We start from the raw sequence: 13637 nt of genomic DNA, 5'->3' as shown, positions 1-13637 counted from the left end.
AATGCTATGCTATGGTATGTTACACATTGACAACATATATTTTTTCCAGGCTTAAATTCCGAAGAGTCCAGTTAGAACCTCGGCTAATTAGGGCCGTTTAATTTCAATTCCATCTTGTATCACACGTCTGTCACAGAGAACGGATCGATGTATTGTCTATGTAGCACAGGTTTAACTGGGCAGGGCCATTTGGCCAGGACGAGTCGGCCGACGTTTTTACCTTCTCTTAGCAGTCCCTTTAAGATGACCAGCCAATAGGGGCGGCCGAGCCCTTCAGTTCGGGACGTGATTGGATGATTGTTAGTGCTATCCGAGATCTTCGTTCCTATGATGACCCCTGATGTTGGAAATTATTAAAATCCTTTTTCGCCGTCTTTTTCCTATCATCTGAGCATCTCTGCCTCACTCTCACCCCATCGGTTTGTCATTTGTTTGCCATTTTACACCCCCCCCCCCAACCTACAACCGCACATTTCTTTTTCCGTTTTTGTTTCTGTCAGCCCTGTAAAAATGAGCGGAGGTGTGTACGGCGGAGGTAAGTGGCACTGGCATTTCTATTACTATGAAAAAGGAAAAAAATGCCGGCAAAGGGTTGTGCAGAGAGAACTGGTTTTCCTTTGTAGTCAAGCGATTGCTCTTAAATGTTCAGGTTAGTAGACGGGGGTCACCGCTCAGGTGTAAAGTGGCCGTGGAGCTTCTGAACGAATGTCTAAATTGAGTGGGCAACCCTGGCACACGTGCCATCCTGGAGAGCATTTAAGATGGTCAAGCAATTGTCAGTGAATCGCTTTGTGATTCAATGCTCTTTTCCGTGTTCGTTCTTTCTGGTCACTGTAACAGCACACATCACTTTACACGAGTCTCTGTTGCACCTGCAATAATTCCGCACATCGGTTCAGTTTTCGTGCACTATAGCATCGAAATGTAATTGGATGTCACGCAGGCAAATGTTTGTTCAGCGAGCGTGTTACTTCTCATTTAGGGTAATCCGTTATTTAATAAACCGAGTGGGGACAGAAGATGAGGTGCTACATTGTCCTGGTGGTGTGAGCTAATACGCGGTAAGCAGAAGGCGTATCTGCCGTGTCCTACGATGGACCGGCTCCCTGCATCAGGGCTTGTTCCTGCTTTGCGCTCCATACAGCCTGGATGGGCTCACAATCCCGTACTGGGGAATTAATGAATGCATAATTCAGTTGTTAAACGGTGTTATTGCTTTCAGTTCAGTACAATTTACATTATATAGCGCCCATCTGAGAAGACTGGCTATGAGCACTTTCGCTGATTTATAAATATATTACTACAAAACAAACATGCAGCACCATTCAATATACATGATGCACAATAACACAGCAGGTTTAGTCAAATAAACAAACAAAATATTTGGCCAGTGCACAACAAAGGAGAGTGGGACAATAAAATACCACCAGCAGCACCCCCAACAACGTAAGCATTCCCCCAATTATGGTCCTTTGGAAAGTCATTTGTATTTATGACACTATGACATTTGGCCAGCATCCACATTCGAGGAATTCTGCATTTGCATGCACTGCACTGAGGTTCATCACTTTAGTCTTTTATGATGTGATGATGATGTGCTCATCTGAGGTCTCAATCAATCAGTTACTCGAATCCTTGGTTGAAAGCCTGATCTTGGTCAGTGTAGCAATGGCACCCAATGTTTCTCAGAATAATGATAAACATTAAAAAATGGTCATGGAAATTTTTACAGCTTAATTTCAAAGAAAAAGCATCTAACAATGATTTAATGTAATAGTGGCTGTGTTTCCTATCTAAGAGGGGTTCAAATCTAAATAATCAATGTAGACCTCAGTGTCAATGTTTGTAGTGCACCATGCAAAGCATATGTCCATGTTATATGCCATTTGGTATGGGATTCATAAAGGCAGTGTTAATGTTTGTGATGCTTCATCAATTGGAATGACAGAGACACAGCAACTGCCGGATGTACACACAGACGGACACCCAAATACTTATTCTTTTGTTAAGGTGGATCAACAACTCAGACAGTGGTATGCCCTACTGAAATGAGTCCTCAGCCTTTTTTAAATGCTGAAACTGTTCCAGGCCCTGGTCCAGATGAAAATATCAAGGGGTGTGGGGAATCTGAAATAATAGGCGGGGCATGACATGATCAAGTCCTAAAAGTCCAACAAGCAACTATACAGGGTGAGTCAAAATTATATTAACACTAATGGTACTGCTATGTATATACTGTACTTATATACACGTTTTGTGGACAATTTATATGCCACATATGGTACATGTATTGAACATGATGGCGAACAGGTTGAGACATTCCTGTAAATCATCTTGCACATATGAAGTATGTTTTGTGAATAAATTGTTTCCCTCATTCAAATGTTAACATAATTTTGACTCACCTTGTACATCTGGGTTTGTTTGTGATATCTGGAGGGGCTAACCTGGGCTAAATGGTCCCTGGTCTGAACTGTTGGGACATCCTTTAGTTTATTGATTTCTTTACTGTTCCTTAGAATAGTAAATTAACGGGTGCACAAATACATTACTCATATACTGTAGGTGTATTGCTTTAGCCAAGCAGTGCAGTGAGTAGCCATTTTGCTTCCAATCATAATAAACAGAGTTTTAGTCTAGGCAGCTTTAGCTCGACATGAAGACAGGCACTTCAGGACTATGTCTGCAAACTTTGCCATTGCTTTTCTTGAGTTTGCCTTATCAGAGGCACTTGGCTGTCTGGTGAAGAGCTGTGTGTTGCACTGGACTGCTCAGCCTCTCTGGTTGACAGTGGATATACACAGTGAATTCAGAAAGTATTAGTCCAGTGGATCCAGATGGTTACTTCAGAATGAGTTCATCAAGAACACAGGGACACAGTTGAAAACTTGTTAAAGGTAAATTTTGCACAAACATTAGGAATGTTTTTCTTTACACAGAGAACTACAGACACTTGGAATAAGCTACCAAGTAGTGTGGTAGACAGTAGGACTTAAGGAACTTTTAAAACTCGACTTGATGGTTTTTTTTTGAAGAATTAAGTGGCTAGAACTGGCGAGCTTTGTTGGGCTGAATGGCCTGTTGTCTACATTTTTCTATTGTTGTGCCTGTTTGCCTGGTGCAGGCCAATGCCATAGTCCTTTGATTCTGAAGTCATTTAAGTCATTATGAAATGCAAAAACATTTGACCAAGTATATGGATGTTGTCTTGAATGAAAGCCCTTTAAAGGTGATCTGTTCAGGTTTTGTTCCATCTGATCCTCATTTGGTAAAAGAGCTTTTATGTGTTTGGTCTCACTTCTCAAGCTCGATTGCTGGTCAGAATGCTAAAACAAATGGATAACTCTTTGTTAAAATACACAAGCTAGAAGCAGAGTTTTCTCCAGAATGTGTTGCATTTCTTTATCCATCATTATATATGATTTACTTTATATTTACAGTAGATATGGTTATTGATATTGTCTATATAAAATGCATCCAGCTTCTGAATCTTCTATATGTATGATGGGGTGGAGTGGATCTTGGGCATTTCCTGGCAGCTCTGATCTTGAATGGGGTGTCAGGCTTTTTCTGGGCACTGCCATGCACAGACAGGTACAATATGCCATTGTGGGAGATTCGGGATTGCCAGTTAAGTTAGTTTGAATGTTTTGGGGATGCTGAAAAAGACTGATTTTTGTATGCCTCATTTTTAAAAGGAACCACCCAAAAACACAATAAAGGTAATAAATAAACAAATAATTCATAGTAAAATGTTTGGCATTACAGTAAGCTGTATACTTAAAGTGCCAAGATCCCAGTTTAAGCTGTGTCCCACAATGTCTACTACAGAAATGAGGTTGATGTCCTTTGCTGTGGGCTTGGCTAATGTCTGGCCATTGCTTTGCAGAAGACTGCGTCGCCCTCATAACCCCAACAGTAGAGCAGGTTTATAATGAGCGGAGAGACAGACTATGGATGAGTAAGTGTGTAATCAATGTAGAGGTTTTGCTAGAACACATTTGGCATTTCTGATAGCTGTTTCCATACAGAAAGGTACATTTTTATGAATGCTGTTAGAGGTGATTACTGACTATTTTATTATGTTGAGCCTACATATAAATGGTGGGCATCATATGTTATACATCTTGATGACTGTTATTGTGTACAGTATTTTGTTATTTGTGACTATTTTTTCCCCTTAGATGAGGTTGGAGCTTTGGTCTTTGACATTGGGTCCTACTCTGTACGAGCTGGCTATGCAGGTGAAGATTGTCCTAAGGTAAGCAGCTTTTTGAACCTGGATTGCCCTTAGCTTAGGTGAAATACCACAAAAGTATGAGAATGCAAAACATGCACAACAGAGACAGCTGGTTGGCCATCCATGGCTTTGGTTTACCAGGTTCTCAGCTTCATCCAAATACCCTTCCTACACTTTCACAGTCATCATTAGGGGAGAGACCATATTTTAAGTCAAGTAATGTATAAAAACAATTAATCCAACCATTATATGGAACTGCTTTTTGTATTACAGTGTTTTGGAGAACCACAGTGTTTCCTGGCAGTCCTGGGTGAAGAGCAGGTGCAGACCCTGGACTGGATGCCTGTCCATCACAGGCCTTGTTCTTACATTACATGTACAATAACATTAGACAAACAAACAAGCAGACAGGCAGACAGACAATGACAGAGTAACTAAATGCACAAGCCTTTGACATATAGACATAGGAAGAGCATGTAAAGAAATGTGATTAGAGCTACTTTATACCAGCGGCAATACATCCGCATAATGCCTCATTTGGACTGCCAAGTCAGAAGTTACCTTTTGTTTCTTTTTAAAGTTTTCTACCATTTTAGTCATTCTGGTGCATGTTCAGATCATAGTATGTGTGTGTGTGTGCGTGTGTGTGGGCGTGTGTGTGTGTATATATATATATATATATATATATATATATATATATATATATATATATATATATATATATACATCCATCCATCCATCCATTTTCCAACCCGCTGAATCCGAACACAGGGTCACAGGGGTCTGCTGGAGCCAATCCCAGCCAACACAGGGCACAAGGCAGGTACCAATCCCGGGCAGGGTGCCAACCCACCGCGGGACACACACAAACACACACACACACCAAGCACACACTAGGGCCAATTTAGAATCGCCAATCCACCTAACCTGCATGTCTTTGGACTGTGGGAGGAAACCGGAGCGCCCGGAGGAAACCCACGCAGACACGGGGAGAACATGCAATATATATATATATATATATATATATATACAGTATATATATATATATATATATATATATATACTGTATACTGTATACATATACAGTATATATATATATATATATATATATATATTGTGACGGGCAACCATTGCCATTACCCAGCCGGGACACCACCTGGATTAAAGGACCTGGGCAGAGTGCATTGATGAGGCAATACCTCCCCTGGGGCACTAGAGGGCAGCCCCCTTGAGCGGTTGTGGAACCAAGGTATCCCGCAGGGCATGCCAGGAGCTTGAATTTCGTGCAGCTCTGTTGTGTTCCTTTTGGACTGCCAGGATGAGCTGCAGAGCCCCATAGTGGACCTCCAATACACCTGGGAGTGATTCTAGGTAATATACTAATGATCCATCTGGAACACTCCCGGGACCTGAAAAAAAGGAGCCGCCTCACTCCATTCGGGAGCCAGAGTTGGGAGGAAGGAAGACAAAGCTTGCTGGAAGAGGGGTGGAGGCGGCTAAGAAACAGAGGAAGGAGGAGAAGAAGAAGGAGGAAAAGGGACTGTGTTGTACTTTGCCCTGTCAGCTAAACCTTGTGCTGTATAAATAAAAGGTGTATTGTATGGTAAACTTGTGTCTGCCTCTCTGTGTTGGGGTAGGGTGGCTGTACGTGCCCCGCTGGACCACAAAATATGTATATATATATATATATATATATATATATATATATATATATATATATATATATATACAGTGGTGTGAAAAACTATTTGCCCCCTTCCTGATTTCTTATTCTTTTGCATGTTTGTCACACAAAATGTTTCTGATCATCAAACACATTTAACCATTAGTCAAATATAACACAAGTAAACACAAAATGCAGTTTGTAAATGGTGGTTTTTATTATTTAGGGAGAAAAAAAAAATCCAAACCTACATGGCCCTGTGTGAAAAAGTAATTGCTCCCTGAACCTAATAACTGGTTGGGCCACCCTTAGCAGCAATAACTGCAATCAAGCGTTTGCGATAACTTGCAATGAGTCTTTTACAGCGCCCTGGAGGAATTTTGGCCCACTCATCTTTGCAAAATTGTTGTAATTCAGCTTTATTTGAGGGTTTTCTAGCATGAACCGCCTTTTTAAGGTCATGCCATAGCATCTCAATTGGATTCAGGTCAGGACTTTGACTAGGCCACTCCAAAGTCTTCATTTTGTTTTTCTTCAGCCATTCAGAGGTGGATTTGCTGGTGTGCTTTGGGTCATTGTCCTGTTGCAGCACCCAAGATCGCTTCAGCTTGAGTTGACGAACAGATGGCCGGACATTCTCCTTCAGGATTTTTTGGTAGACAGTAGAATTCATGGTTCCATCTATCACAGCAAGCCTTCCAGGTCCTGAAGCAGCAAAACAACCCCAGACCATCACACTACCACCACCATATTTTACTGTTGGTATGATGTTCTTTTTCTGAAATGCTGTGTTCCTTTTACGCCAGATGTAACGGGACATTTGCCTTCCAAAAAGTTCAACTTTTGTCTCATCAGTCCACAAGGTATTTTCCCAAAAGTCTTGGCAATCATTGAGATGTTTCTTAGCAAAATTGAGACGAGCCCTAATGTTCTTTTTGCTTAACAGTGGTTTGCGTCTTGGACATCTGCCATGCAGGCCGTTTTTGCCCAGTCTCTTTCTTATGGTGGAGTCGTGAACACTGACCTTAATTGAGGCAAGTGAGGCCTGCAGTTCTTTAGACGTTGTCCTGGGGTCTTTTGTGACCTCTCGGATGAGTCGTCTCTGCGCTCTTGGGGTAATTTTGGTCGGCCGGCCACTCCTGGGAAGGTTCACCACTGTTCCATGTTTTTGCCATTTGTGGATAATGGCTCTCACTGTGGTTCGCTGGAGTCCCAAAGCTTTAGAAATGGCTTTATAACCTTTACCAGACTGATAGATCTCAATTACTTCTGTTCTCATTTGTTCCTGAATTTCTTTGGATCTTGGCATGATGTCTAGCTTTTGAGGTGCTTTTGGTCTACTTCTCTGTGTCAGGCAGCTCCTATTTAAGTGATTTCTTGATTGAAACAGGTGTGGCAGTAATCAGGCCTGGGGGTGGCTACGGAAATTGAACTCAGGTGTGATACACCACAGTTAGGTTATTTTTTAACAAGGGGGCAATTACGTTTTCACACAGGGCCATGTATGTTTGGATTTTTTTTCTCCCTAAATAATAAAAACCATCATTTAAAAACTGCATTTTGTGTTTACTTGTGTTATATTTGACTAATGGTTAAATGTGTTTGATGATCAGAAACATTTTGTGTGACAAACATGCAAAAGAATAAGAAATCAGGAAGGGGGCAAATAGTTTTTCACACCACTGTATATATATATAGTACTGTGCAAAAGTTTTAGGCAGGTGTGAAAAAATGCTGTAAACAAAGAATGCTTTCAGAAATATAAATAATGATTGCATTTTGTAAATTGATAACAATAAACAAAGTGAGCGAACAAAAGAAAAATCTAAATCAAAGCAATGTTTGGTGTTACTACCTTTTGCCTTCAAACCAGCATCAATTCTTATAGGTACACTTGCACAAAGTCGGGTATTTTGCAGGATTATAGCCAGGTGTCTGATCAATCAATTCTACCAAACAGGTGCTAATGATCATCAATGTCACACGTAGGTTGAAACACAGTCATTAAGTGAAACAGAAACAGCTGTGCAGGAGGCTTAAAACTGGGTGAGGAACAGCCAAACTCTGCTACCAAGGTGAGGTTGTGGAAGACAGTTTCATGTCATGGCAAGATTGAGCACAGCAACAAGACACAAGGTAGTTCTACTGCATCAGCAAGGTCTCTCGCAGACAAAGATTTCAAAGCAGACTGGGGTTTCAAGATGTGCTGTTCAAGCTCTTTTGAAGAAGCACAAAGAAACGGGCAACGTTGAGGATTGTAGATGCAGTGGTTGGCCAAGGAAACTTAGTGCAGCAGATGAAAGACACATCAAGCTTATTACCCTTCGAAATCGGAAGATGTCCAGCAGTGCCATCAGCTCAGAACTGGCAGAAACCAGTGGGACCCAGGTACACCCATCTACTGTCCGGAGAAGTCTGGCCAGAAGTAGTCTTCATGGAAGAGTTGCAGCCAAAAAGCCATACCTCCGACGTGAAAACAAGGCCAAGCGACTCAAGTATGTACGAAAACATAGGAACTGGGGTGCAGAAAAATGGCAGCAGGTGCTCTGGACTGATGAGTCAAAATTTGAAATATTTGGCTGTAGCAGAAGGCAGTTTGTTCATCGAAAGGATGGAGAGCGGTACAATAATGTGTGTCTGCAGGCAACAATGAAGCACGGTGGAGGTTCCTTGAACGTTTGGGGCTGCATTTCTGCAAATGGAGTTAGAGATTTGGTCAGGATTAATGGTGTTCTCAATACTGAGAAATACAGGCAGATACTTATCCATCATGCAATACCATCAGGGAGGCGTATGATTGGCCCCAAATTTATTCTGCAGCAGGACAACGACCCCAAACATACAGCCAAAGTCATTAAGAACTATCTTCAGCGTAAAGAAGAACAAGAAGTCCTGGAAGTGATGGTATGGCCCCCACAGAGCCCTGATCTCAACATCATCGAGTGTGTCTGGGATTACATGAAGAGACAGAAGGATGTGAGGAAGCCTACATCCACAGAAGATCTGTGGTTAGTTCTCCAAGATGTTTGGAACAACCTACCAGCCGAGTTCCTTCAAAAACTGTGTGCAAGTGTACCTAGAAGAATTGACACTGTTTTGAAGGCAAAGGGTGGTCACACCAAATATTGATTTGATTTAGATTTCTCTTTTGTTCATTCACTGCATTTTGTTGATTGATGAAAATAAATGATTAACACTTCCATTTTTGAAAGCATTCTTTGTTTACACAAAATAATTGATTGTAAGAAGTTCAAAACAGTATTTCAGTAGACACACCTTTGGCAACTATGACAGCCATGAGTCTGTGTGCACAGCTCTTCATCAGCTTTGCACAGCAGGACTCTGCTGTTTCTCCCCATTCTTATGTGTCAAACTGCTCAGGCTCTGTCAGGCAGCATGTGGATTGTGAGTGAACACTCCTTGTCAAGTCCAGTTACAAATTCTCAATTGGACTGAGCTCTGGACTCTAACTTGGCCATTCCAGGACATAAACATTCTTGTTTTAAAGTCATTCCTGTGTAGCTTTGGCTTTATGCTTGGTGTTGTTGTCTTGCTGGAAAACAAATCTGCTGTCAAGGTGCAGGCTTCTTGTACACTGCATCAGGTTTTCCTATAGGATTTCCCAGGATTTTGCTGCATTCATTTCACCCTCCATCCTCACAAGCCTTCCAGGGCCTGCTGCAGAGAAGCATCCCCACAGTATGATGCTGCCACCACCATGCCTCATGATGGGGTTTTGATAGTGTAGAGTGTTCAAGCATGGTGTTTAGGCTGATGGCCAAAATCTCAAATTTTGTTCTCATCAGACCATAAGACCTTCTTTCATCTGACTTCATAGTTTCCCATGTGCCTTCTGATATGTCATATGTGATTTTTTTTTAAACAATGGCTTCCTCTCCCATAAAGTTGTGACTGGTGAAGCACCCGGGTACAGTCCAATCTTGGTCACTGTAGCTTGTAACTCCTTTAGAGTTCTCATAGGTCTCCTGGTAGCCTCCATCACTCAGTTTTTGTGGTCAGCCTACTCTAGGTAGATTTACAGCAGTGCCATACTCTTTGCATTTCTTAATGATTGACTTAACTCAACTCCAAGGTATATTCACTTATTTGGTCATTTTCATGTGTCCGTCCCTTGACTGTTGCCTTTCAATCCCCTTTTCCCAGAGTTGCGAGTTACTTGTTGTGTTCTTTTGTCTTCATTGTGTGGGTTTGACCACCATACTGACTCACCGCAAGTTGGCTCTTCCACATAAAGAGGCATTTATATGACAATCAACGGAAATCCCAGGCACGTGACCTCCATTGGACTAATTCTGTGACTTTTAAAACCAATTGGCTGCACTAGTTATGATTTAGGTGTGCCATACTACAGAAGGTGAATACTTATGAGATCAATTATTTTGTGTTATATTTTTCTACTTATTTTAGGCCACTGTACAGAGATCTGTTTTTGACATTAAAGTTTTTTTTCTGTTGATCAAACTAAATCCACTGTGATTCATTGCTGTATAACAGTACAATATGAAATCTTGCAAGGAGTTGAACAGCTTTTATAGGCATTGAACAGATGGTCTTCAGGGGCCACACTCTTTTTGTACACAGAAAGTAGTAATAAAGACTAATTAAATGGCTGCCCCAGAGTCTCCTAAAGGAGGAAATACATGTCATTCATCATGAAGGGAACTGTTCATATTTCATGGAAATTATTAAATAACCTTATGTTAAGAATCATATGTTATAAGTGAATGTTTAAGGTTAATGGCAGGCATAAATCTATCCTTATAACTTTTGAAATCCTACAGTCACACCCAGGCTAGTCAACCTCTGAGCTATTCTAGGACAAACACGGAGAGCACCTGGGTAGAAAGTCAGGTAGCATGTCAGTGACCCATTTTTTAACATCGAGCCAAGTGGCAAAGCTCATGTAGACAGAATAACAGAATGAATGGCATCTGCAGTCATGCTACAGAGAAATAATTGAAAAGAAGCCTGAAAGGAATAAAGATTCAGGATCACTACCTCAGCAAGCATGCATGAATATACCCTGGATGGGGCACTAGCCCATTGCAGATCACACTCACACTCTCACAATGGCACAAATTAGAATTTTCCATTATCCAGTTGGTACAACTTCATACAGCAGAATAAAGAATGATGTTCTGGCTTCCCCCAGGTTGAAAGTGCTTGTTTATGCCTTAGAGTGATGAGTCCAGGACTTTCTCCATCGTTTATCACATACACTTCAAAACAGGTCATCCACCTGAAGCTAAGCATGTTCAGGCCCAGCCAGTACTAGGAAAAGCTGGGGTTGCTGCTGGAAGAGGTGTTGGTGAGGCCAGCAGAAGATTCTTACCCTGTGGTCTGTGTGTGGATCCCAATGCCCTATTCTAGTGACAGGGACACCACGCTGTTAAAATTGCGCCATCCATCAGATGAGATGTAAAGCCGACTGTCTGTGGTCATTAATGATCCTTGGGCATCCTTCATAAAGAGCAAGGTGTATCCCAATGTCCTGGATAAATTGTCCTCCATGGCCTGGTTATTCTGGCCCCCTAATCATCCCCTGTCTCTAACTGGCCATCTCTCTCAGTTCTTAAGCTCCTAACAGCTCATGTGTAGTGAACAAAATGGTGCAAAATGGCTGCCGTTGCATCACCCAGGTGGATGCTATACATTGGTGGTGGCTGAAATAGGTCCCTATTGTCTATTTGAAGTGCTTTGAATAATGAGAAAAGCTCTGTGTAAATGTAAAGAATTATTATTATTATTATCTCCTCAACTGGTTAACACTTCTGCTTCACAGCCAAAGGACACACAGGTTTTCATTCCCAGGCCCAACTACTATTGGTGTGGAGCTTCCACATTTCCTCCACATCCACATGCTTTTTGTCAGAGTACAGTGATATCCTTCTGCATGGTAAAGATGGGGTTTCACTGGTGACTGTAAAATGTGTTGATTTCAGTGGGTGGGAGTCAAAGTGTCCTTCAATGGAATGGTCATATTTGGTTAGTTCTTGTCTTATCCCCAACAATGCCGCTCCCGATTGATTCCCTATATCTTTAATCCATACAAGTCCTGAAAATAGATGGCTGTCTTTCTCCTTTGTAGTCAGTTCTTTCTTTCTTTGTTCTTGTCTTTTTTTTCCTAGGCTGACTTCCCCACCACGGTTGGCCATTTGGTTCAAGATGAATCCACGATGGAGATGGACAATGACAAAGATAAAAAAATGACAAAGACATATTATATTGATACCAACTCCTTACATGTGCCCCGTGAGAACGTTGAGACCCTGTCTCCACTGAAGAATGGAATGAGTATGTAACACATGTAATATTCAGAGGTCACCTAGCAGCTCCCACTCCTCCACCTCTTTTGTTGTCTGGGAGGGCTTAATCCTTGCTAGCACACTGTCACAGTGTGCTCAGCTGAAATCAGTGTGCTCTTTCCCACCTATAGTGAGTTCTGCAGCATTGCAGAGAGAGCAGGCATCTAGTTATCCAGCTGGGTTCCACCACCCTGGATACCAGAGTCTGGTAATATGTAGGCTGGCTGGGCTTCTCTTGCACAGCACTGATCATATGACCCTAATGTTCACAACGCAATGTGTGCTTTTATCCCTAATAATTTATGGTTCAGTTGCTATTTTTAAATGATGTATTATAGCCTTGTTAGGATTCCAGCCTTCTGGAGTTTTTTTTTTTTGTTTTTTCTGTCCACCCTGGCCATCGGACCTTAGTCCTTTTCTATATTAACTAATGTTGTCTTATTTTAATTTCTTATTTTGTCTTTTATTTTTCTTTTCTTCATTATGTAAAGAACTTTGAGCTACTTTTGTATGAAAATGTGCTATATATGTAAATAAATGTTGTTGTTGTTGTAAAGCTCACAATAATGACTGCTGTCATGACATGCCTTCAATGCATGTTCTTTTCAAGCTGCTATGTGAACTCCGGTCACAAATGGCCAGTGGTATATATAAATGGGGCCTCACTGGTAGTTGCAAACTGTGTGTTTGCTATGGTCTGATTCTTCTTCTAAATCTTAATGTTAGTTGTAAGGTTCTGGCATAATGTAACAGAATTTTGCTTTCATTCCTAGGCTTTTGCCTTGCTTCTTTAAGAAATGAATTCCCATTTGTGTATCAGTTCTAGCCTGTATGACAAGAATTCTCATCTTTTTATAGAATTTTGAGTCTCCAAAGAGACCAGTAATCTGACAATGCGTGAAAACAAATGTAGGAGAGGATGTGTTGATCATTCCTACTGGCAGAAGGTTAAGCAATTGGGGTAGAGAAAAAGTGTCTCTTTTAAACATATTACAAACGTATTCATTAAAAGCTACAACTCTTTCAGGGAGGGAGCTCACCTATGCCTGTTCTCTTTTTTCTGCAGTTGAGGATTGGGACTGCTTCCAGTCGATACTGGACCACACATACAGCAAACACGTGAAGTCAGAGCCTCACTTGCACCCTGTGCTAATGTCAGAGGCACCGGTGAGTAGGAGACAAGGCCCTGCCAGGTAAAGGAGAACTTGTCATGATGATGGTAAGCCAATATGCTCATTGTAAAGAGGTTATAGAGCAAGGATGGCATAATGGGGTCAAAGACCATCTACAGTATGTCTTCATTTTGCATCAAGGAATATATATCTGTCTCCTTTATTATGATGTTTTTATTAAGTTCAAATTGAATTTATTGTCACATATACATAGTTGAGTGAAATTCTTTCCTGCA

The 13637-nt window shown here is 41.3% G+C and overlaps 1 protein-coding gene across 1 annotated transcript in view; it reads left to right on the top strand.

The window, feature by feature from the left end:
* Positions 1-272: 272 nt before the first annotated feature.
* The window catches only part of actl6b (actin-like 6B), a 64374-nt gene continuing 51009 nt past the window's right edge, over positions 273-13637 (top strand). The window contains exons 1-4 of the mRNA XM_028798271.2: positions 273-535; positions 4185-4261; positions 12053-12218; positions 13296-13396. Coding sequence (XP_028654104.1) covers positions 511-535; positions 4185-4261; positions 12053-12218; positions 13296-13396 — 369 coding nt within the window. The 5' untranslated portion in view covers positions 273-510. The remainder of the gene's footprint in view (positions 536-4184; positions 4262-12052; positions 12219-13295; positions 13397-13637) is intronic.

The sequence above is a fragment of the Erpetoichthys calabaricus genome, chromosome 3, assembly GCF_900747795.2.
Source record: "Erpetoichthys calabaricus chromosome 3, fErpCal1.3, whole genome shotgun sequence".
Taxonomy (NCBI): Eukaryota; Metazoa; Chordata; class Cladistia; order Polypteriformes; family Polypteridae; genus Erpetoichthys; species Erpetoichthys calabaricus.
The sequence above is the reverse complement of the archived record's forward strand: the minus strand, read 5'-3'. Positions and strand labels throughout refer to the sequence as shown.